At 41.6% G+C, this 23,617-nt stretch overlaps 1 protein-coding gene across 8 annotated transcripts in view; it reads right to left on the reverse strand.

Annotated features, from left to right (window-relative positions):
• The window catches only part of LOC124775714 (sorbin and SH3 domain-containing protein 1), a 1,093,224-nt gene that overhangs the window by 350,668 nt on the left and 718,939 nt on the right, over positions 1–23,617 (reverse strand). For 7 of the 8 annotated variants that reach the window (XM_047250581.1, XM_047250574.1, XM_047250551.1 and 4 more), the window contains 3 exons: positions 11,427–11,499; positions 10,929–10,964; positions 2,753–2,912 (listed from right to left, as the gene is read on the reverse strand). In XM_047250581.1, the coding sequence (XP_047106537.1) occupies positions 2,753–2,912; positions 10,929–10,964; positions 11,427–11,499 (269 nt within the window). The remainder of the gene's footprint in view (positions 1–2,752; positions 2,913–10,928; positions 10,965–11,426; positions 11,500–23,617) is intronic. The other variant, XM_047250558.1, reaches the window with a different exon arrangement.

The following is a 23,617-nucleotide window of genomic DNA, read 5'->3' on the forward strand; positions in this document are numbered from 1 at the left end:
ACAGACACACTATGTGATCAAAAGTAGCTGGACAGCTGGCTGAAAATGACTTACAAGTTCATAGCGCCCTCCATCGGTAATGCTGGAATTCAATACGGTGTTGGCCCACTATTAGCCTTGATGACAGCTTCCACTCTCACAGGCATACATTCAATTAGGTACTGGAAGGTTTCTTGCGGAATAGCAGCCCATACTTCATTGAGTGCTGCACTGAGGAATGAAATCAATGTTGGTCGGTGATGCCTGGCATGAAGTCTGTGTTCCAAAGCATCCCAAAGGTGTTCTATAGGATTCAGGTCAGGACTCTGTGCAGGCCAGTTCATTACAGGAATGTTATTGTTGTGTAACCACTCCGCCACAGGCCGGGCATTATGAACAGGTTCTCAATCATGTTGAAAGACGTAATCGCCATCCCCGAATTGCTCTTTAACAGTGGGAAGCAAGAAGGCGCTTAAAACATCAATGTAGGCCTGTGCTGTGATAGTGCCACACAAAACAACATGGGGTGCAAGCTCTCCCCATGAAAAACATGACCACACCATAACACCACCACCTCTGAATTTGACTGCTGGCACCACACAAGCTGGCAGATGAGGTTCACTGGGCATTTGTCATACCTACATCCTGTCATCGGATCACCACATTGCGTACCATGATTCGTCACTCCACACAATGTTTTTCCACTGTTCAATCATCCAATCTTTATGCTCCTTACACCAAGTAAGGCATCATTTTGCACTCACAGTGTGATGTGTGGCTTATGAGCAGCCACTCGACCATGAAATCCAAGTTTTCTCACCTCCCACCTAACTGTCATAGTACTTGCAGTGGGTCCTGATGGAGTTTGGAATTCTTGTGCGACAGTCTGGATAGATGTCTGCCTGCTACACATTGCGACCCTCTTCAACTGTCGGTAGTCTCTGTCAATCAACAGACAAGGTCGGCCTGTACAATTTTGTGCTATATGGGTTTCACGATGTCTAATCACTAGTGAGGTCACTGATATGGAGTACCTGGCAGTAGGTGGCAGCACAATGCACCTAGTATGAAAAACACATGTTTTGGGGGATGTCTGGATATTATTTATCACATAGTGTATATGCTAGGAATAAGGAATGCTTGCTGATTTAAAAGAAAATTATAAACATATTAGTTGCCTCTTCCACATGAAAACAACCACGTTTAGTGTGGCAAAAAAAGTTTTCTTGGTAATTCTTATAATAAAACAATATTTTTAGGATAACTTATCTGTGGACAACGGATATTATTTCAAAATTTTCAGTGTAAACAAGTGCAAGCATCAGTTGATACTCAGCTGCTGCACAGTATAATGGAGGAAGCAGCTCCTTTTGACAAGCTTTTCCGTACGTTTTCCCATTTTTCATTCATACAATATTAGAAGGAGATATGGCTTATACTACCTTAGTGTGGCACGGAAATGCATGAGGTATTTAACCATAAAAACCCTTGACTACATAGTGATTTGAAGAATATAACAGATAATAAACTTAACTTCAAATTTAATGTGAAATTGTGTCTACCTTACAACTTCTTCTACTCCACAAACAAATTTTAGAATTTGTAATAGCATTAGTGTCTATGAATAACCTGCCATCCTCTACATACCACTTCTGAAAGGGATGTGAAAATAAAATCAGACAAATTACAGCTTGGAGAGAGACATGTAAGCAATGGTTATTTTCATTCAGTACCCAATAATGGGGAGAAATGTTAACAAATGGTGATAATTTAAGTTACCCTCTGACACACAAAATTTATGTTCATTTAATCATCACACTGTATAGATCAAATAACAAAGGATGCTGAAAGCATGAAAGATAGATGTGACTGTTAGAAACATCTGTACACTGTATTAATGAGTATCTATAACTAAACTTCTATAACCGGCTAGCAGGGGGAAAAGCTCTAATAAATGGCAGAACAGACATCCTCTTCCATGCACTTTGCAGTGTTCTGCAGAATATGGTTGTAGATGTAGATTGCTTATACTTGGCAATACTGACATAGTAAACCCTGAAAAAAAATCACTTTATTTGGGGAAAATAATGCCGCTCCTGTAATTATATTGAATAGCTTCTGATTATCTACCATTACTTGCTTAGTACTTGCATAAACACACTGTTCAGGCTCAAATGCGATAGTATGGTTGCACACTTCCCATCACAAAATCTTGGTTGTTGTCACAGGCTGAGCTGTAGTGTAGCAGACCATCTAGGTTTGTCAGTGGCAACATTCACTCCATATTTAAAGGACATTATCATCGGCCACTAATAATTTTGGACAGAATCTGACGCCTGCAATTGCTACATTTTTAGTTTTTTCCCTTTAAAGCAGATATGCAGTCAACATCAGAGATTTCTACTCACATTTAACACACTTATTTTACACAAGTACACAGCATATATAAGCTCACAAGGTAAATTCAGAAACACTGAATTACACAACAGACAAACTGGAAATAACTTTTTGATGGATGTTATGTACACATACTTATGAAAAATACAAGGTGTATTTTAGTTCTTACTCACTGTAGATTATGAAAGAATAACCTTAAGTCCGTTAGAAAAAAAAGTTGAAAAGAGACAGATGGAAAGCTTCAAATAGTTTTCAGTCGAGTCAGTAATTTAAGAACACAAAAAATTCTATTTGATTTTTTGCAGAAATGCTTAGGAATTTCATTGAAAAATAACATGCAAGTTCATATATGCTCCATAGGTTTCTATGGTCTTACTTTGAGCGTGGCAGCGTGCTTGTGGTGAAATCGTTCTCCTTATTTTTGATTCGTCGTCGGTCAAGAGTCGCATATTTCGACGAATAGCCAGCATCGGAATCATATCCTCCGATCTCTGGTTCGGAGAGATACCCACCAGGCGACGTGTACGGATAACGACCTGGAAACGTTCAGCAAATAGTAAAAAAAAAAATTGTCTTCTTAAACACGAAGACATTAAATAAGCTGTAAAACGAAATGTAAACATAAAAATTACCTCTGGACTATAGAAACAATGCTCCCTATAAGAAATCGAAAAAGAATGTGCAATCTTCTTATGGTGTACATAATTGAATTTACGCGAATGCACCAAGATCTAGCCTCTAATTACATTACAATCTGTGACATTACAACCTGTTGAAATACTTGTAATTATTTCAGATTACGCAAACTTATCTTGTAATGGCAGTATTGCTTAAAAAACTTACGGATTTCGTCCTTTTTTCAATAAATAATTAATATTTAGTCATCAGTATAAAACACTACTCACTTACAAGACACAGGCTCAATCTTCTGTCAGAGGCCCCGAATTACACGCTTGTAACATTGGGTGATATTGCGACTTCAGTGTGAGAATCGTATGTATCATAAATGACGCAAAATGCGTTGGGCATGGAGCCATGACTATCTTTTCTCCTCTTTGTAAGCAATCTCTTATATCGGCATTTTTAGGCAAAGGTCGCGTGAGCAACAACGAATGCCAAATGACCATTGTTTATCACACGTAAACACAGTATATTGAAAAAAACACTGCAGGATATTACTACCTGAATTTGGTTAACAGTGTTGAGGGTGACTGAACGTTACAGGACCATTCATACATTCGTTCTTCATGTATCGTAACGAGTGCTACGATCCTGTATTCTGCGTGGCGGCATCGTGAAGTTACATAGTTCTGTATCGCGTCGTCTGCGTGTGTTTGGAAACCGCGCCGTCAAACAGTTCGCGCGCCAACCACCAGAGGCGCTGTGTTTTATGTATGTGTGTTTCGTTTTTGTATCTTCCGTACTAGGAGTTCGTACGTACTTACGAGATAACGCTGATCTTTTTGTCCCTGCATGTTAAGTTATTTTCAACTGTAAGCTCGGAACAAGCGAACAGTCCGTGTATTCTTTGCCCTCTCCTGTGGTTGTGTTCAATAAAGCTAACGTCAATACTGATTGAAGGAATTTTTGTGTAGTGCGTTTCCGTCGATGAAGTACACGCAGGTTCTAACAATCGAACCTCGAACGACAGTCTGCCCAGCTTGTGCCGGTAATGGGTGATTCCGACGTCATATACCTGCATAGTACCACTGGACTGACGAGCGTTTACCGAAAACTGGCTGTAAGACTACCAGGCTTTGCCCTTTCTGGCCACACAATCCAGCTTTGTGGTGTGCGCGGGAGGAGGCAAGTTTATTCTGGAATTTCGGTAGACGTTACCAAGTTTGCGCTGGGAATTAGATAACCAGTACGCCGCGGAAGTGCGAGATATAATTGCCTCGCTACCAAAGGCTAACTCTTACGACCGACTGAACTGACCCCGCGAGTGTCAGCATTGCAAGAAGAGTGACTCCGTCAAGTTCTCACTCTGGAAGATATTGGAGACAGAAATCCATCGCAGTACTTGTGGCACCCAAGAAGTAAAATAGACGTGGGAACTGTTCCGGACAGCTTACTGAGCACAATATGGAGCAGTCGTTTGTCATCGCCTGTCAATCCAGGACGCGATGACACCAACTCCTGTTAGCGCAGTTACTGCGCAGTGAGCTAGCGCAATGTCAGTTGTTTCGCGCGCAGATTACGACGCCGTGGCAGCCAAGGTAGATGTACTGACAAATCAGATCGACGAACTGTTATCTCGATGCGACACGAGCAACGACAGAAGCCAGAATCGATACTGCCGACGCTCGTGCAGCAGGTCATCGACGACATCTTCCACAAGTGAACCTGAGCAGCAAAGTATCTGCTGGTATCACCGAAAATTCGGGGAGCAAGCGGCAGATGCACAACTCGCTGCACTAACCCAAATGGCAACGGCGGTCGGAAGTAGGTGCCTCCTCCAATTGCTGATCTGTGTCTGCACGACTGTTTGTCAGTGATCGGCGATGGCTGGAAATATTTTATAGCCACTCGATCCAATTTGTCCATTTACCTGCGGACTATGTTGCACAGGAAGCGACCAGCTACGTTATTCTGTCTGATTGCTGCAAACAACTAAGTCATAACAATGTACGGCACCCTGCGTTTGGAACTAGACCTGGGTTTACAATGAGCTTCTGCCTGACTTTTGCCATTGCAGATGTCGCCGAACCTATCAGCAGAGCGGACTTCCTCGCCAATTATAATCTACTGCCGGACATGAAGTACTCACGCCTACGTGACAACACCACAGGCTTAAGAGCGCCCAGATTTCGGTGGAGCAAAGCCGTTCATACTGCCAAAGTAATACGACCTCTGGAGCGCCTTAGGAGGTAAGGCATGGCACTGTCCACATATTTTCAGCACTAATTATATCATACTCTGAAAACTCATGATCAGTAAAACTACTACATAGAGACGATTGATGGTCGTCCCACATCTTGAAGACTACAACCTTTGGCTTCAGATCATCTTAAAATTGAGAAAGCAAAGATCGACAGTATGATTTGTGAAGGTGCAATGCAGCCTTCGAACAACCCCTGGTCCTCATCGCTACATTTGGTCCCAAAAAAGGATGGTGCATGGCGGTCTCGTGGTGACTCATCATCATCATCCTCATTCCTGAGCGTCATGATTCCATGAACCAAGCGTCTCCGTCCCTGATGGTTGCCAGCTTCTCTTAGTGCCTGCTGAAGAGGTAGACCAGAGATGATCTTGATTTGATCTATCCATCTGCTCGCTGCTTTTCATCTTAGTCTCGTGCTCTCGATCTTTCCTTGCAAGACTATTTTCTCTAGATTTTCTCCATCTCTTCTCACAATATGGCCAAAGAAATGGAGAATTTTTTCGGTGACTCGAAAAGAAAGGCGTCTGGAGATATCGAGTTGTTCAATAATGGACACATTTGTTGTTCTTTCGGTCCATTTTAGATGTAGCATCCTACGCCAGCACCAAAGCTCAAACACATCAATGCGCTGTTTGTCTCTGGGCTCGATTTGTTATTGCTGTGCTCTGCCAGATCTTGGTGAGCTTCTTCACCGCGCGGGATTAGCCGAGCGGTCTAGGGCACTGCAGTCATGGACTGTGCGGCTGGTTCCGGCGGAGGTTCGAGTCCTCCCTCGGGCATGGGTGTGTTTGTTTGTCCTTAGGCTAATTTAGGTTAAGTAGTGTGTAACCTTAGGGACTGATGGCCTTAGCAGTTAAGTCCCATAAGATTTCACACACATTTGAACATTTTGAGTTTCTTCATAGCCACTTGCCCTTGTGTGATCCATCTTCTTATCTCATATTCACAACATCCCGTGCTGCAGATGGTTGACCCAAATAGATGAAGGTATACGTGACATACAGTTCCCTTAATCGACCGGTGAGCTGGATCTATTCTTCTTCGCTTTAGTGTCATTTGGGTGTCATGCTTTGACTGTCTGTTACAGATCATGACAGACAGAGCATGGCAATTTGAATTCGACCTGTTCAGACAACTTGCGAAGTTCTGCAGCGCAACTCACCGCAAAACGACGAGCTGTCACCCAGCCCATAATGGGGTGATCGAGAGATGGCACGCTCACTTAAGGCAGCACTATTGTGCCACAATACTGAGTAGACCAAAGGCCTTCCCATGGTACTATTCAGCCTTAGAAACACTTTCAAACCAGATGTAGACGCTTCTTCGTTGGGACTGGTGTATGGCAAGATGTTGAGGCTTACAGCAGAATTTGTGGAAATAAATACCCTGTCATAACCAAGGAATGATTAACCAGAACTCCTACGCTAACTGCGAGAGCATGTGACCCAAATCCACCCACACCACCCTCACAGACATGGTACAGCTACCACTTCCGTGCATCAAGACTTAGAAACCTGTTTACACATCATGTCATACACAGAGGACTTCAAACTGTTGTTGGAGTCGTCATACTCAGGACGCTACCAAGTAGTCACAAGGTGAAACAAGACAACTGACATTTCAGTTAATGGAAAGGCGGTCACTGTTTCTATAGACAGGGTTAAATCAGTTTATATCTTCCAAGAAGCAGCAGTGCCAGAACTTCCAAGGCTGCAGTCTCACCCAACAGCCACCACCTCACTACCTTCACAGCCACCAGCACAGTTTACAACAGCGGTGGACCTACCAACGTGCACCTGAACATGTTGTCACCACGCCCACTTTCCAGCCTACTGTGAACACCTTACCAAGGCACTATTTGGAATAATGGTCCGCTACCATGGGGGCTGATGTGGCAACATTGTACAGTTACATAGTGTTTCAAACTGCGCCATAAACATTTCACGCGCCAGCCACCAAAGGCTCTGTGTTTTATCTGTATGTGTGTGGTTTGTTTTTGTATCGTCCATGCTTGCAGTTTAGTTCATGCTTAGTTACGAGATAATGATGATGTTTTTCTTCCCTGCATGTTAAGTTATTTTCAACTGTAAGCTCCTTGTTCCCTGCATGTTAAGTTATTTTCAACTGTAAGCTAGGAACGAGCGAACAAGTCATGTTTTCTTTGCCATCTCCTGTGGCTTTGATCAATAAAGCTAACGTTAATATTGTTTGAAGGAGTTTTTATGTAGTGTGGTTCCGTCGATGAAGTGCACGCAAGTTCTAACAGTTGAAAGACGGTCTGCTCAGCTTGTGCTGGCATTCTGTTTCTCAATGTGCTGCAAAAAATGTAAATCAGTATGAGTAGTGATTCTGTATGTATTCTTATATGGATAGAGCTAGGATATGTAACAGTCCCAGGAACATTGTTGAACAATATCGTTTCGGTGGTCCAGGTGTTGTAGTGTAGGGAGCATAATACTGCATCGGCAAATATTTGAACATGGTACATTTACCAATCAACATTATTGTAACACTGTAATTCTTCCTGAGCTGTGGGTTTTCAAGGGTGTATCCGGCCCTACTTTATTTTTATGGATGTCAATGTGCGACTTCACCACACAACACTGGTAGAAGTGCTCTCGGAATGAGAGGTTATTCAGCGAATGGAATGGTCTTCTCGTTACCCTGTCTTAAATTCCATTGAGCACATATTGGATGTGGTGGGGAGATGTATTGTAGCACATCCACATGCACTAACCACCACCCAGCAATTGTCAGCTGTGCTGGTGAGAGAATGGAACACCCTGCCACAAGAAGTCTTTACCAACCTTGTGGGCAGAATGGAACCACATTTCAGAGCATGCATTGCTGTCCATGATGATAACACACCCTATTAAGAACCATATCCTGGCTTTGTAATGTCCAGGACACCATCATAAATCACCGTGACTTCAGTGCAATTATTGTATTTGAATAATAATTGTCATTTCTGTTCGTCTCATTGCTTATATCTTTTTTGTCTTCTGTAGCAGTTATTTTTAGGTATGGTCCAAGTTTCATATCTGTTCATCTCATTGTGTATTTCTTTTAGTTATCATCTGCACTGCATTGCAGCAGTTCTTTCTATTATAATCCAAGTTTTATCAAGCTACAGTACTTGTTACTGACACATCATGCAAAAGTTACTTTCATCCTTACAGTTCGCACACCGAGGGATAAGGGTCCATGATATTTGCAGTGAAGAGAGCATGAGGCGAATGCATATCTACAGGAAATAGCATTGTATTGTGATGAATGTCAGCAACAGAATTATAGCCTGCATGTGTGATTTATAATATTTTACGAGTTCGACATCCAGTTAGTGGACATGCTGTAATAATGGATGTTATCAGCAAGAATCTGCGAGAATTTCCATCTCAAAAAGAAATCCACTGTCTCAAAATTCTTTGACCCAATGGCAATAGGTCTCCTCGTCTGAGGTCTGTATGTACTTTATTAGAAGACTGAGGCCAAGTGAAGGGCTGCATGGCCGGCCAGTGTGGCCGAGCGGTTCTAGGCGCTACAGTCTGGAACCGCGCGACCGCTACGGTCGCAGGTTCGAATCCTGCCTCCCTGCCTCGGGCATGGATGTGTGTGATGTCCTTAGGTTAGTTAGGTTTAAGTAGTTCTAAGTTCTAGGGGACTGATGACCTCAGAAGTTAGGTTCCATAGTGCTCAGGGCCATTTGAACCATTTTTTGAAGGGCTGCATGCATAAAAATAAACCCTACTAAGCGAAATAGCTTGATATTATAAGCCCATATGTAGAAAATAAAGCTCTTACTTTTGATACTTCGGAGAAATATCATGTACTGCGGAATGCATTCAGATGTGCTTGAATAAAAAAGAGAAGTTTCAGCGTCACCTATGAGTCACTTGTCAGATTGAGATAGGATGCTTGTATTCTTTCATAAAATTTATATAGTGTTGATTTTAAGAACCGTAATTTGTCTCATCGAATAGAGATGCAATAATATACTTGAGTAGGGAAGCATTCCTGGATCACTCATCTGGTTCAACATTACCTGTAGGTGACAAGACTAATTTGTATGGGTTGTTTTAAGCTATGCTGTAGAGTGAATGATTCATCCCAGCCTGTGCTATCACTGGTTTATATGACACAGCAGAGGCTTGCATTAATGGCAAACCATACATACTGTTCATTATTTTCAGGCTCTTTTTATTTACAAGACTGCTGTTCACACTACAGTTAAAAACCTGCTACCTTTTTTAACCACAGTTGAAGCTACTTTCTCTTGTTATCACAACTCAAAAATAGTTCTGCATAATAGTAGTGCTGAACCGTGAACAGTCATTTAATTTTTTTAAACGATGACATCATTGTTGCATTATTCTCTCATTAAATACATACTTTTTACGAAGTAATCACATATCATATTCATTACTGAGAAAGGAAAAACAAATATTCAGTAGGTCCCTTCAGAATTCCTGTACAAATTTTGTCACATCTTTATATCAATAAAAGAAAAACAATTATTAATAACACAACAAAAAATACTGAAAAAGCATAATTCAAAGAGATTTTACTTCACTGTTCTGTGTTATTTACAGACATAAAAATATTTACAGTATTTGACACTATTTCGACTTTTCCAGCAAGCTGTTACAACAGAACCACAGACTAAGAACAGAAAATAATGCACCCATAACCTAAATAATTAGAAGCTACTCAACAATTAATAACAATAAATTATGTACAAACAATTTGTATGTCCACACAGTGAGCTTGAAGCATTGAAGAACAACTTTTTTGCCCAAATCGAAACAATGTTTAGAAGCATAAGCTTTAAAACATCACCAATAAGGGAAGTGGACACTAACATCCAGACTTTTAAATTGCGCCCTTAGAATCAACATCTAACAGGAAGTTTGGTGTTAATGTTTTAATTGAGCAAAGTGTTTAGCTTTTAAGTGACATTCGCCTTGATTCATTAGAGATACTACGCAGTTACCTTGAAGCAATAGGGGCATTTTGAATTAACTTGTTTCTGCAGAGAATTTCGAAGTTGGGCAGAAGTGATCAAAATATGATTATCTCTGTTAGTACATTTTAGACAGTAGTATCTCTAATTTTCATTAAATATAATATTTTGAATGAATTACTTGGATGAGATTAACACCTTATACTACAAAGTGGGCTAGTCAAGAAATGAAACTACAACTACCGAAAGTAATATTCAAATTTCAGCTGGTTATGAATCAATGAATATTTAATTCACTGGGGCAGATTTATGAAAATATGGATATTTCTGTATAAATTTAAGCAATAATAAGAAACAAACCATGACCTGAAAGCAAAACTGAACCACAAACTGCGATTCAATCATGCAAAAATATTATCAAAAAAGAGGTATTACAGAATTTATAGTCTCCTTGAACATTTCCTAAGTAGAAGTTCTAGAGCAATAAAATTTCACAACATTCATGCTCTTTGGTGTTCAACAGAATGTTATTCTTCATAGAACATAATATTATCATATAGTGGATACAAAGATAAATACATCATGTAAATCTTTCCCATGCAAGTTTAGGTCACGTCATTAAACAAACAAATTGCTAAGAAGCACACAAAGCCAGCACACATAAAACACAGTTATTTAAAAAAGTTAAAAAATAGCTGTGTTCATCACCTCTTCTCGGCTTGTAATAGATTGTGATATAGTCGTCTGTAAGAGAAATAGAAAATTACTTTTATTGTGATAGCAAGATATTTTTTAAACTGACATATTTTATTAGTCAGCTTTTAGGTCTTTGGCATCATAATTATTTTATGTTTGTTCAGCATAATTGTTTCATCACTTTTTTTAAGAGACTCATAGAATTTTGACAATAGTCTGTAACAACAACATTTTTCAGTAATGGATATTTGAGGAGATAATTTTTAATTCTCTTGTATATATTTCAGTTCTCATGTGAAATAAAATTGTAAGTTTTAAATGTCAGAAATTGGAATATATTTCTGAAATATTAAACATTAATTTATTAATTCTGTCACAAATCAAGGTAGAGAGCTGCAGACTGATAAAAATCCTTCTCACTACAGTGAAATCGTGTAGTAAGTAGTCTAGTGTAATTTCTCAAACTATAAGCTTATTGCTTGTTCCCAATGAGTAAGTATGAAGCCTTACCATCCTTTCCAGTACGATGCAGAGAATCGTACATCCGTTTGTACCATTTCGCTTGGTTGCTGTCTTTCACTTCCTGTAAATCACACAATTTTTGGTTAGGTCAGGAATTATGCTTCCGAAATAAATTTAATTTAAGAAATATCATAATTATATGGGGTGTCCAAAACGCTTAGAATCTAAATTATTCAGATGGTAAAGGATCCTAAACTGAGAATCTTGAAATAATGGTTGTAAATAAACATTTCAGGCTGCATTAGAGAAGGTCATGGCTTTGTAATCATCTTAAATACCTGTGTTGAGATTGGTGGCACCACGTAGTCAAAAAAAAAAAAAATCGTCTGTGTTGTGTTTATGTTACATTTTTGTCGTATATGGTTACATGTAGACGTTGGAGGCATGAAACATCAACATAAATTCAAGAGTAAATGGGTGCTATATTCATAGCTGCTTGTCTCATGGAGGATTATAGAATAGGGGTGTTTGCGATAGTGTGACAAAAAGTTTATGTACCTCTGTAATGTGTGAATTGTGACTATCCTTATAATTTAAGTTGTTGCTTCAAAGTGTAAATAAATTTATGGTCATTCGCACGGAGTGCGATACACATCCGGCTCTCAGAGGCCTACACCGTCTTTAGCGTTAGAAAGAATACTTTTTATCTTAGTTTCGGAGTGAAATACACTGGGTGTCATGTTTCTGTTTCCAAGCGAATGTGGCGCCTCATACACGGGGCTGACTATTAGAACAGTCGAAGAGAGATGCGAGGAACATCAGCGACACACCCGACTAGAACTGTCAAGCAAATCAGCTGTCACCAAGCACTGCCTCGAATATAATAATGAAATAATGAGACCAGTATTGTGGCGAAAACGTCTGCTTTCAGGGACAGAATAATGAAGCAGTCAATCGAGATAAAGACAAACCTAACAAACAGGGCCGGAGGTTTCAATGTAAATAACGCTTGTACTACACTCAGTTTGTTAACATCTCGCACGCCATCACAAACACCATAGCAGGAAAACACTGATAAAACTGGCGTTTCACGGTATATTAGTGCGAGCTATGAAAAACTAAAGAGCATCAAAGTGCGTAGGGAGCGTCAGGAATCGAACTCTGCAATAAATAACGGTGCTAGACCAACAATGGTTCTCAGTCTGATTGGCGTCCAGGCAGCGAGTATATATAGCAGCAAAACTCGCAGCACCTGAAGAAGACGGCTGGTTCGGTCGCCGAATAGAGGGTGATTCAGAAAGAAAGAAAAAATTTCCGTTATTTATTACAGACAAATTATGAAAAATAGAAATACTTTGAGCATGTCAATGGATAGAGGAAGGTTCAAACTTCGATTTTCGCACGAATACTATACCATATACTCAACATGAGCACCGTGCGTTGCTCAGAAACATCGAAACGGTAGACCATTTTATGCCACACGCGAATCAACAGGTTCCTGATTACTGAGTCGACAGCATCAACGATTCAGTTTCTCAACTCACGAAGAGTAGCTACCTCAGGTGGAACAGAGACTGTCTTTTATATACGCTCACAGAAAAAATTCGCAAGGCGTGAAGCCTGGGGACCTGAGAAGCCAATAGCAATGAACAAGATCTAGTCCATCTCTTTCCATTCAGTATTGCGCAACAGATTTCCTAAGGTAACGCCGCACCTCAAGATCAAAGTAAGGCGGAGCGCCGTCATGCTTTAAAATGAAGTAATTGGAATGTTCGTGAAATTGAGGAAACAACCAATTTTGTATCATGTCCAGATATGACATTCCTGTCACAGTTTCCTCCGCAAAAATAAAACGCCCATAAACTCTGTGAACAGAAACAGCAGAAAGATTTTGGGAACCCCAAATTCTTATATTATGACGGTTTATTTTACCCGTTAGATGAAACGTCATTTCGTCTAAAATGATGAGTCCTTCGGAAAAAGTGTCCTCTGCTACATCATGGAGAAATGAAAAGCAAAATTTATACTCTCTGTTACGGTCGTCGGTCGCCGGGACGCAGTTCCTGTAGTAACTGCAACTTGTACGGTGCCATATGCAGGCGTTGTTTTAGAACACGCCACACCGTTGTCCGCTAGGCGCAAATTGAGACGCGTATAGCGTGTGTGGCGCGGCGCAGCGCAGCGCGCGTTTTTGGAACTTCATAGGTTCAAATGGGACCGTGCAAACTGGGACGCGACGCGACTCGGACGCGACATGCCCCTGCGCCGGGTCGCACGGAGTTGTAGTTGTGGCACAGTTTCTCGCGACGCGCGAGCCTCTCTAGCACCTTGGGAAATATGAGGCGGGGAGCGGGAAAGTAGCCCGGCCATATGCTCACATCGGAACGGCGCATATGAGCAGTGGTAGTATTGCTAATACGATAAATTTTGCCTTACTGTGTACTAAATTTTATTGCCTTTGGGTAGTGTTTCGTTTTTCGCCATTTAAACGCTCCAGCTTTTTTCGTTAGTACATTATACTTTTCTATTATTTATATCTTTATAGTTTTGTTTTGTTTTTCTTCTGTTGAGAAAAATGTGTGGTGTCACCGCCAGACACCACACTTGCTAGGTGGTAGCTTTAAATCGGCCGCGGTCCATTAGTACATGTCGGACCCGCGTGTCGCCACTGTCAGTGATCGCAGACCGAGCGCCACCACACGGCAGGTCTCGAGAGACTTACTAGCACTCGCCCCAGTTGTACGGACGACTTTGCTAGCGACTACACTGACGAAGCCTCGTTCCTTTGCAGAGCAGATAGAATAGCCTTCAGCTAAGTCAATGGCTACGACCTAGCAAGGCGCCATAGCAATTGATAGTTAACGTATGAAGCATGTCTCATCAAGAACGATGTATACAAATGATGGATTAAAGTTAAGTATTCCAGAAGCTACGTACTTTTCTTTATAGCATTCATTACGTATCCTGTTTCAGAGCTCACGCCAATCTGCGTGAGCTTAACGCGTGCCTTTCGGCAACTTCCGAGTGGCGTGGCTGTCTTGCTACGCCACTACAAAATGCATCAGTAACTGATGAGCCATTGGCCGCTGGAATTGTTACATATGCCTCCGCGATGTTTTCAGATCGCAATAAGGGACAGAAGGTAGTGAATAAGGAAGCAAGGTATATTATAAAATCATGTGATTAAGAAGCAGGGCAGGAAAGTAAAACAAGGTTATCTTCTCGCTGCCTAGTGCGCTGGCGTATCTGTACGATCTGTTACAAAAATTTAGAAAGGCATAATCTCCACAGGTGTGATCCCTTTGTGCTCCTGGTAAAAAGCGTCCAAGAACTGAAGTATAGAAGTCTCACTGTGATTACTTGGATATGGATGTAATAATGTAATATGACACACTGCACTACATGCATGTGAACATCATTTCCACTGCAGGCTAGAAACAGTCGAAAAGCAGTCACAAATAACAATGTTTTAAGTGGTTCGCCGTGATAAGAAAAAGCATTTCAATTGTTGGATGCACATTATCAGCATTAATAAACTAATGATACAACAGGCTACACAAATGATGAAAATGGTTGGTATTATTACGAAAGTAGGAATATCCTAAAAGAGTGTTATGATTATATATATTTAATTTGTTGAAATGTACTGCTGACAAAGGCAGATCTACTTTCATGACAATGTTTTTCGAACTCCATCTCACAAGGCACACATGGCTAGCTCGTGCATTCCTGCCGCGCGCATTATCCTCTGCTGCAAACAATACACTGACCATTGTGTTGTACGACAGACCAATCGTTTATTTTTTTCAACAACAACTATGTTATTCGCGATCACACATTGTCAGTTTGGCGAGCCGCAGCAACATACGGTGTAATACGCACCAAACGCAAAATCATAGCGACCCCTAATTTTCGTTGCAAACTTTGAGTGTTGCGTAGTGTCTTACTAAAATGTGTACATCACAGTAAGAATGGTCGTTAATGAGATGATGGGCACTTCGCCAGTATCTGGCATGTGCCTACCATTCCACCTGAAGGAACGCTCGTCATTATTTTAATACTGCTCAGATCAAGAGAAGGAAAAAACACGATGCGTCACGGGGATTCCGCCAAAATTCCAACAGAATTGGCAATCTATTTTTGTGTGAGTTTTTAACCTTTTCTCATCCGATGAAGCATCACCGTTTGTGAGTAACGGCCACATTTCTCTTGGTGATTGGTTTAATTTTATTTCCTTGCTGCGACAGAATTCCGAAACGGAGTGCCTCATTAAACAAGTAATTGGCAATCACAGAGCTCAATAGCTTACGAAAAACCTCATAGTGTCGGTTTTCAGAAACATAAAAAAGAAATTTCATGTTTATTTTCATACTAGGAATTACAGTCACTGGAGTGAAATATATAAAAAGGGAAGTATAAGTACTGATACATCGCCATAGGTAAGAAAGTTCCGTTTTTTAAGAATTGGCAAAACACTCTCCTCCTTGTGTGCTATCATTCGCCAAACTTTCGTTCTCGAGCGGTTTAGGAGATAACGAGAGATGTTGCGAGTATTTCATTCTCGCGGGCGTGAGATCGGAAGCGAGCGCGCTACATGGGATCCATTTTCTCGAGGTCTGAGACAGAGACCTCCTCCCAAGTCTAAACAAAAATTCAACATGTTAGCTAAATGTCATACGCAGCAACATAAGTTGTAATACGCACCAAACGCAAAATCATAGCGACCCCTCATTTTCGTTGCAAACTTTTTCAGTGTTGCGTAGTGTTTTACTAAAATGTGTACTTCACAATAAGAATGGTCGTTAATGAGATGATGGGCACTTCGCCACGAAGCTGACATATAACGCTACAAGTAAGGCAAAAATCAAATATTTTCAGTGAATAGTTTCTGTAAAATCGTCTGAGAAAGGTAACAGGTTGCGCGCGCTTCGGTTCTGTCAGCGCAGAGCGTCGCCAGTCGGCGTGTGCGAAGTATGTGTACACGTTGTAATATGCGCTGCACCCAATCGACTCGTGCGGAATGTGCGTGTCGCGCTGTAGTGTCGTGTCACGTCACACGTTCTGTACGTGTCTCAATTTGCGCCTGGCCTTTTAACAGGTTCAAATGGGACCGCGCAAACTGGGACGCGACGCGACTCGGACGCGACACGCCCCTGCGCCGGGTCGCGCGGAGTTGTGGTTGCGGCACAGTTTCTTTCGCCGCGCGCCATGCGATTACAGCGGGAAGGTCGAGGAAGGGAGCGGGAAGGCAGTCCTGCCATGTGCTCACTTCGGTATGGCGCATATGGTCAGTGGAAGTACCGCCCATCCGAAAAATACGTCTTTACAATATACAGGATTTTATTACCACTGGGTAGTGTTTCGTTTTTCGCCGTTTAAGCGCTCCATCTTTTTTCGTTAGTACATAATAGTTTTCAGTTACATATATCTGTAGAGTTCTTTCGTTCTGATTATTCTTTTGTAAAGAACAATGCACAGTTCAATAACCAGTGAGCCATTAGCCACGGGGATTAAATCTTCTGCCTCCACAATGTTTTCATATAGTAAGAAGGGACAGACGATTCATCGTGAGGGTAGTGAATAATGAAGTAAGAAAAAAAACCTTGTGTTCTGCCTTACGGCAGGTCTTGTCATGGGGGAGCCTCGTCAGAGGGGTCCACCGCATGAGCGTCTTGGGAAGTGATTCTAGTGGTGGTTTCCCGTTGCCTTCCACTGATGATGATGAAATGAAAATGAGGACAACACAACACCCAGTCCCTGAGCGGAGAAAATCTCTAACCCAGCCGGGAATCGAACCCGGACCCCTGGGCGTGAAAACCCGCCGTGCTGACCACTCAGCTTTCGGGGCGGACAGTGAAGTAAGGAATATTACAAAATCATGTGATCTAAAAGCAATACAGGGAAATAAAACAAGTTTATCTGCTTGCTGCCTGTTATCCTGACGTATCTATACGATCTGTTGCAAAAAGTCGAAAAGCCGTTATTTCGCTATGTATGACCCCTTTGTGCTCCTGGTAGAAAGCGTCTAAAATATGAAGTACATAAATTTCACTATCGTTACTTGGACGTGGATGTAGTAAGAGACATTATACTACGTACATGTGGACAACACATTTTCACTGCTAGCTGGAAAGAGTCGAGAAGCCCTCACGAATAACAACATTTTAATTGGCTCGCGTGACGAGAAAAAGTATTTCAGCTGTTGCATACACGTCATCAGCATTAATAAACTAATTATACAACAGGCTACACAAATCAAATAAAATTGTAGGTATTATTGCGTAAGTATAAGTATCATAAAAGAGTGTGGTCATTAGATATATTTAATTTCTTGAAATGTTTTGCTGACAAAGACAGGGCTCCTTTCATGACAATCTTTTTCGAAGGACGTGAAACAGAATTGGCAATTTATTTTTCTGTGAATTGTTAACCTTTTCTCATTCGAAGAAGCATCACCATTTATGAGTAACGCCCACATTTCTCTTGTTGACAGGTTCAATTGTACTTCCTTTCCCAAAACACAGTATAATTTGCAGAAACTCATCTTATAGCAGATATTACGAAAGAATTCTAGAACAGGGCGCCTCATTAGCAAGTAATTGGCAATTAGAGAGCTCAATAGTTTACGAAAAACTTCATAGTGTCGGTTTGCAGTAACATAAGAGAAGAAAATTCATGTTTATTTTCATACTAGGAAATTATTGTTTCACTAGCTGTCGATGACGGGAGTGAAGAAAATAAAAATAAAAACGGGTATTATAACTACTGATATATCGCCATGGATAAGAAAGTTCCGTGTCTTTACTAATTGATGGGATACTCTCCTCCTTGTGTGTATCATTCGCCAACATCTTGTTTCGATGTCACGAGCGGTTTAGGAGATATGATGGATGTTGTGAATATTTCATACTCGCGGGCGTGAGATAGGGGGTGAGCGCGCTACGTTGGATCCAGTCTCTCTAGATCGGAGGCAGGTAGAGACCTCCTCCCCCAAGTCTAAAGAAAAATTCAACATGTTAGTATCGTGTCACGTGCTGTACGCGTCTCAACTTGCGCTTAGCCTGACGTGCTGTACACGTCTCAACTTGCGCTTAGCCTGAGGAAGTTGAAGTTCCTGGCGTACCCGTCTTGCGAACTTCCGAGGGCTCCGTGTAAACGCATTTGGGATACGCTCGACGTTTTCATCAGACGTGCGTGTCCGACCAGTACTCTTCCCACTGCATGTGCAACCAACTTCCATGAATTTTGTATGCCAGACATACATCAGCTTCTTCCTGAATCGACGACAGAATGCACGTTGCACTTGAACAAAGGACTGACGTGAATTCCAACAGTCAAAATGATTTCTCTTGTATTGTAGTCGCCATGTTGCTACAAACAACAGCGCAGCTCTGTCATTACTTTGAACTTTCGTCTATCCAGTGGCGTGCGCTAGCGTTTCTCTCTTTTATAATTTGTCCATAATAAACAAGTGAATTCTTTTTGGATCACTCGGTATTGTGCACAAAATATTGTGCACAAACTGGAAACAATGGCTCGGTAGAACACCCGGAAGCACACCATTAATCATATTCATGGGCTATATACACTATGTGATCAAAAGTATCCGAACACCTGGCTCAAAATGACTTATAAGTTCGTGGCGCTCTCCATCGGTAATGATGGAATTCAATATGGTGTTGGCCCACTATTAGCCTTGATGACAGTTTCCACTCTCGCAGGCATACGTTCAATCAGGTGCTGGAATGTTTCTTGGGGAATCGTTGACCATTCTTCACGGAGTGCTGCACTAAGGAGAGGTATCGATGTCGGTCGGTGAGGCCTGGCATGAAGTCGGTGCTCCAAAACATCTCAAAGGTGTTCTGTGGGATTCAGGTCAGAACTCTGTGCAGGCCAGCCCATTACAGGGTTGTTACTGTTGTGCAACCACTCCGTCACAGGCCGTGCATCATGAACAGGTGCTCGATCGTGTCGAAAGATGCAATCGCCATCCTCGAATTGCTCTTCAACAGTGGGAAGAACAAGGTGATTAAAACATCAACGTAGACCTGTGTTGTGACAGTGCCTCGCAAAACAACAAGGGGTGCAAGCTCCCTCCATGAAAAACACGACCACGCCATAACACCACCGCCTCCCAATTTTACTGTTGGCACTACACACGCTGGCAGATGACGTTCACCGGGCATTCGCCATACCCACACCCTGCCATCGGATCGCCACGTTGTTTACCGTGATTTTTACTCCACACAACGTTTTTCCATTGTTCATTCGTCCAATGTTTACGACCCTGTTCAACTGTCGGCGGTGTCTGTCAGTCAACACGCGAGGTCGGCCTGTACGCTTTTGCGCTCTATGTGTCCCTTCATGTTTCCACTTCACTATCACACCGGAAACAGTGGACCTAGGGATGTTTAGGAGTGTGGAGGTCTCGCGTACAGACGTATGACACAAGTGACCCCCAGTCACCTGACCACGTTCGCGGTCCGTGAGTTCCGCGGGGCGCCCCATTCTGCTCTCTCACGATGTCTAATCACTACTGAGGTCGGTAATATAGAGTACCTGGCGGTAGATGGCAGTACAATGCACCTAACATGAAAAACGTTATGTTTTTGGGGGTCTCCGGATACTTTTGATCACATAGTATATCTCTTTAACCCAACAACTAACGAGCGACATTTTTAGTTCCTGTATACCTTTCCTTTTCCCGAAGAGAAATAATGTCAGCGGTTGGAGCATAGTACTTATTAGCATAAGGGGCGATCAAAAAGTTTCCATTCGAAGGCCGTACAATCCACAATCGATATGAGAATCAGGTAAAATTGCCGACAACACTGAAGCCATCCACATGCTACCGACACTTCAGTTTGAAGATGAGCGCTTGATAAAATACCGTGTCCACCTGCGTGAAGATGTCCGCAATCAGTGGCGGCTCGTGAGTATACATTCTGGGTGTTCACAAATTTTTAGATTCAGATAAATCTGAGAGTGTGAAATTAATAGTTTCTACTGCGTAACAGTTATGTTTATCAACAAGTTTATACAACTACAGCCACTGCCAATAATTAAACAGTAATAATAAGATACATAACTTGTCTGACAAAACAAATAATTGTTTTTGTGAAATTTTGCTAATTTGTACATAATTAAGTACATTTTAGGGCAACAGCGAAATAACGTGTAAGCTTTCGCAACTCTTCGCATTTTTGTGTAAGTGGGAGTTTTCGTGCTTTTCCATTTTTTCAGACAAATGTATCAGATCCCTAACAGATGAATTAGTTCATGAACCTACTTCCGGGCTGAAAATCAGATATTCTTACGCTACATCCACGCAACAACTTGCGCTAACTGTACACTTCTTTGTTAAACGTTCGCTTATAGTCACGCTTATTTGATTTCTCAACCAAAGGATAGGTTCTCGGAGGCCCTAGTTTCCTTGCTTCCTGGTAATTTACTTTTCTGACCCTAGAATGAGTTATCCACTATGCAGCGGAGTGTGACTGATATGAAACTTCCTGGCAGATTAAAGCTGTATGCCGGACCGAGACTCGAACTCGGGACCTATGCCTTTCGCGGGCAAGTGCTCTACCGACTGAGCTACCCAAGCACGACGCACGACCCGTCCTCACAGCTTTACTTTTCTGTTAGGATTTAAAATAGGTTCAACGTAGGTCATGTTTACACTGCGCACGAAAGCCGACTGCAGCACAGTAAAGAACCAACTCCAAACACAAAGTGCCATTTGTGGGAATGATTAAACTCAAGCAGTAATGTCTACCAACATGGTCACTTGACTAGGATGCAAATGAGGTGCTGAGATCCATAAGAGCCTAAAGCACACCGCCATCTATCACACATTTAAGCGATTATCAGAGAAACCAGTGATACAGCTTTTTGTGAATTTTCATGTGAGCCTCCAGCACAGATAAGATCAACAGATTTCAGTAATATGAATAAATGCTACAATCTCACAATTGACGGTAATGTGCTTTAGGCCCTTACGATTCCCAAAAAAAATGGCTCTGAGCATTATGGGACCCAACTGCCGTGGTCATAAGTCCCCTAGAACTTAGAAGTACTTAAACCTAACTAACCCAAGGACAGCACACAACACCCAGCCATCACGAGGCAGAGAAAATCCCTGACCCCGCCGAGAATCGAACCCGGGAACCCGGGCGTGGGAAGCGAGAACGCTACCGCACGACCACGAGATGCGGGCTTACGATTCCCAGTGCCTCAAATGGATTACTGTATGATAAAATTCATAACTTAATATACTATAACCCAAACAATGGAAAATCCAGGGTTGAATATAACAATGTAATGAAGAGGATAGTTACTGCTCACCATATAGGAGAGATACTGAGCCGCAGAAAGTCATAACAAAAGGAATGTCGGAAGGTTATCTTTCGGCCAACAAGGACTTTGTCAAAAATACAACTTTCCGACAGTCTTTTTGTTGTAAACGCAACTTCAATTAATGCAGCTATTACTGTGGTTTTAGCGGCTACATATGTTCACCGCGAAACAGCTATGTGAGTCCACACTTTATTTTCCAGTATCTTTCGAGGATACAGATGTAATCTGTTGCAGAGACCCTAGTATGTTTGTGTTGGCATAGCATATACTTATTACAATAAAATACTTAGAACTCACCTGCATTCCTGCCTAGCGTGCATGCAAAATGAAAGATGTTGCTTATTAACAAGAACTTATACGTCATCATAAAGATAATTGGCGTGAGAAACAGTGGAAACCAAAGTAAAAACAATGCATCAAATATTCATCTTGAGGTTTTTTTCCCATCGGAAACTTACTATTTACGACATTGCTTAAGCAATAATATGGAAGTATTCCTTCTTGAGCAAAGCATAGTTTCTCCTTGTTTACTATTTCCCATACATGATTCGGTTCTGTTGTACCATACCCACAAGGGGAAGGCGGCAACATGGCCAGCCTATTCCGCTCATAGTTGGCAAGTCGCTTGTGTGCAACCAAACATGAAAGACTCTATGATTGATATTTTGATTTAACAACGCCCCGTTTTTGAGAAATCTACCCCTAAAGTTCATTACGCGCAGTGGAGTCAGAATTAACGGGGTCGATAGATAACTGAAAATTGATCCTTCTTCATCAACATATATGGGGTCAACAAACACATATTTTCCTAGAAATCGAAGAAAGAAACTTTAACAACTGCTTTATGTACCGAAAGTGCCGCTTTCTAGCCACCACGGCATATGGTTGCGGAGCGGAGAACGGGTGTTAGATTTCCAGTTCCAATCTGTTTCGAAATTGATAGGCATAGGAGGGTTGATAAGATAAGTGAAGCAATAGGGAACAATAAGAAGACAGGCAAATAAATTTAACAAATGTTTGGTACTACTGAAATCAGCTGATTCATCAAAAACTACTGAAAACTTATTTCGCGAAGCAAATTACTTAGCGTGTCTTTGCCTTCACCGCCTGTACTACGTTTCACAATAGCACTGGCCTTTGCCCTACTACATGTATCTTTCATGGTGATTTCTGAATCTGAACACACTGATTTCAGTAATGCAGATAAGTGTTCCGTAAGTCGACAGACATGCGGTGCATTCAGCAATAAATGCACAGAGCCTTATCTCCTCCTCCTTAACTTCGTTACTCACATTTGAGTCCTGGAATGAAAATGAAAAAAATTTCTGCCCTACCAGTCTTACAGCATGTTGCACATGCTTCTGCGTTTTTACATGTCCATCAAGACTAGTTTTCGCTCACGAAGAAATATTTATTTCACTTTCACACACCTTACAGCACGCAAAATTATCGCCCTTTTACTAAGTTGCAGTCAGTACCTACATTTAGCTTCACCTTCCCACTCACTTTCGCAGTTTCGAGTGTAATTTACTTTTTTACTAACTCCGGGTGAACTCATTCCCGCGTTTAACTTTCACGAAAACAAACTGTTTCAAGCCTTTGCTCACTTGACTGTGGCGCTAGAAATACACCACGCCCAACAAACAGTGAACTGGGGCATCAGCAGTGAAACGCAGTAAGTCGACAACTATTAGCAGTATGCAACGCGGTAACCGATTACGTTACTTACGTTTTCAGACCCTTTACTTATAACATTTCAGCAACTCAGGAGAGCTGACACCGAGTGACACATCTTACCACTGCCATCACTCTAAAGTGTTTTGACACCACAGCTTTACAAGTGTGTCAGTCATTGTTACCCACGTCTTTCCCATGTGAACAGC

Source organism: Schistocerca piceifrons, chromosome 1 (assembly GCF_021461385.2).
Source record: "Schistocerca piceifrons isolate TAMUIC-IGC-003096 chromosome 1, iqSchPice1.1, whole genome shotgun sequence".
Lineage (NCBI taxonomy): Eukaryota > Metazoa > Arthropoda > Insecta > Orthoptera > Acrididae > Schistocerca > Schistocerca piceifrons.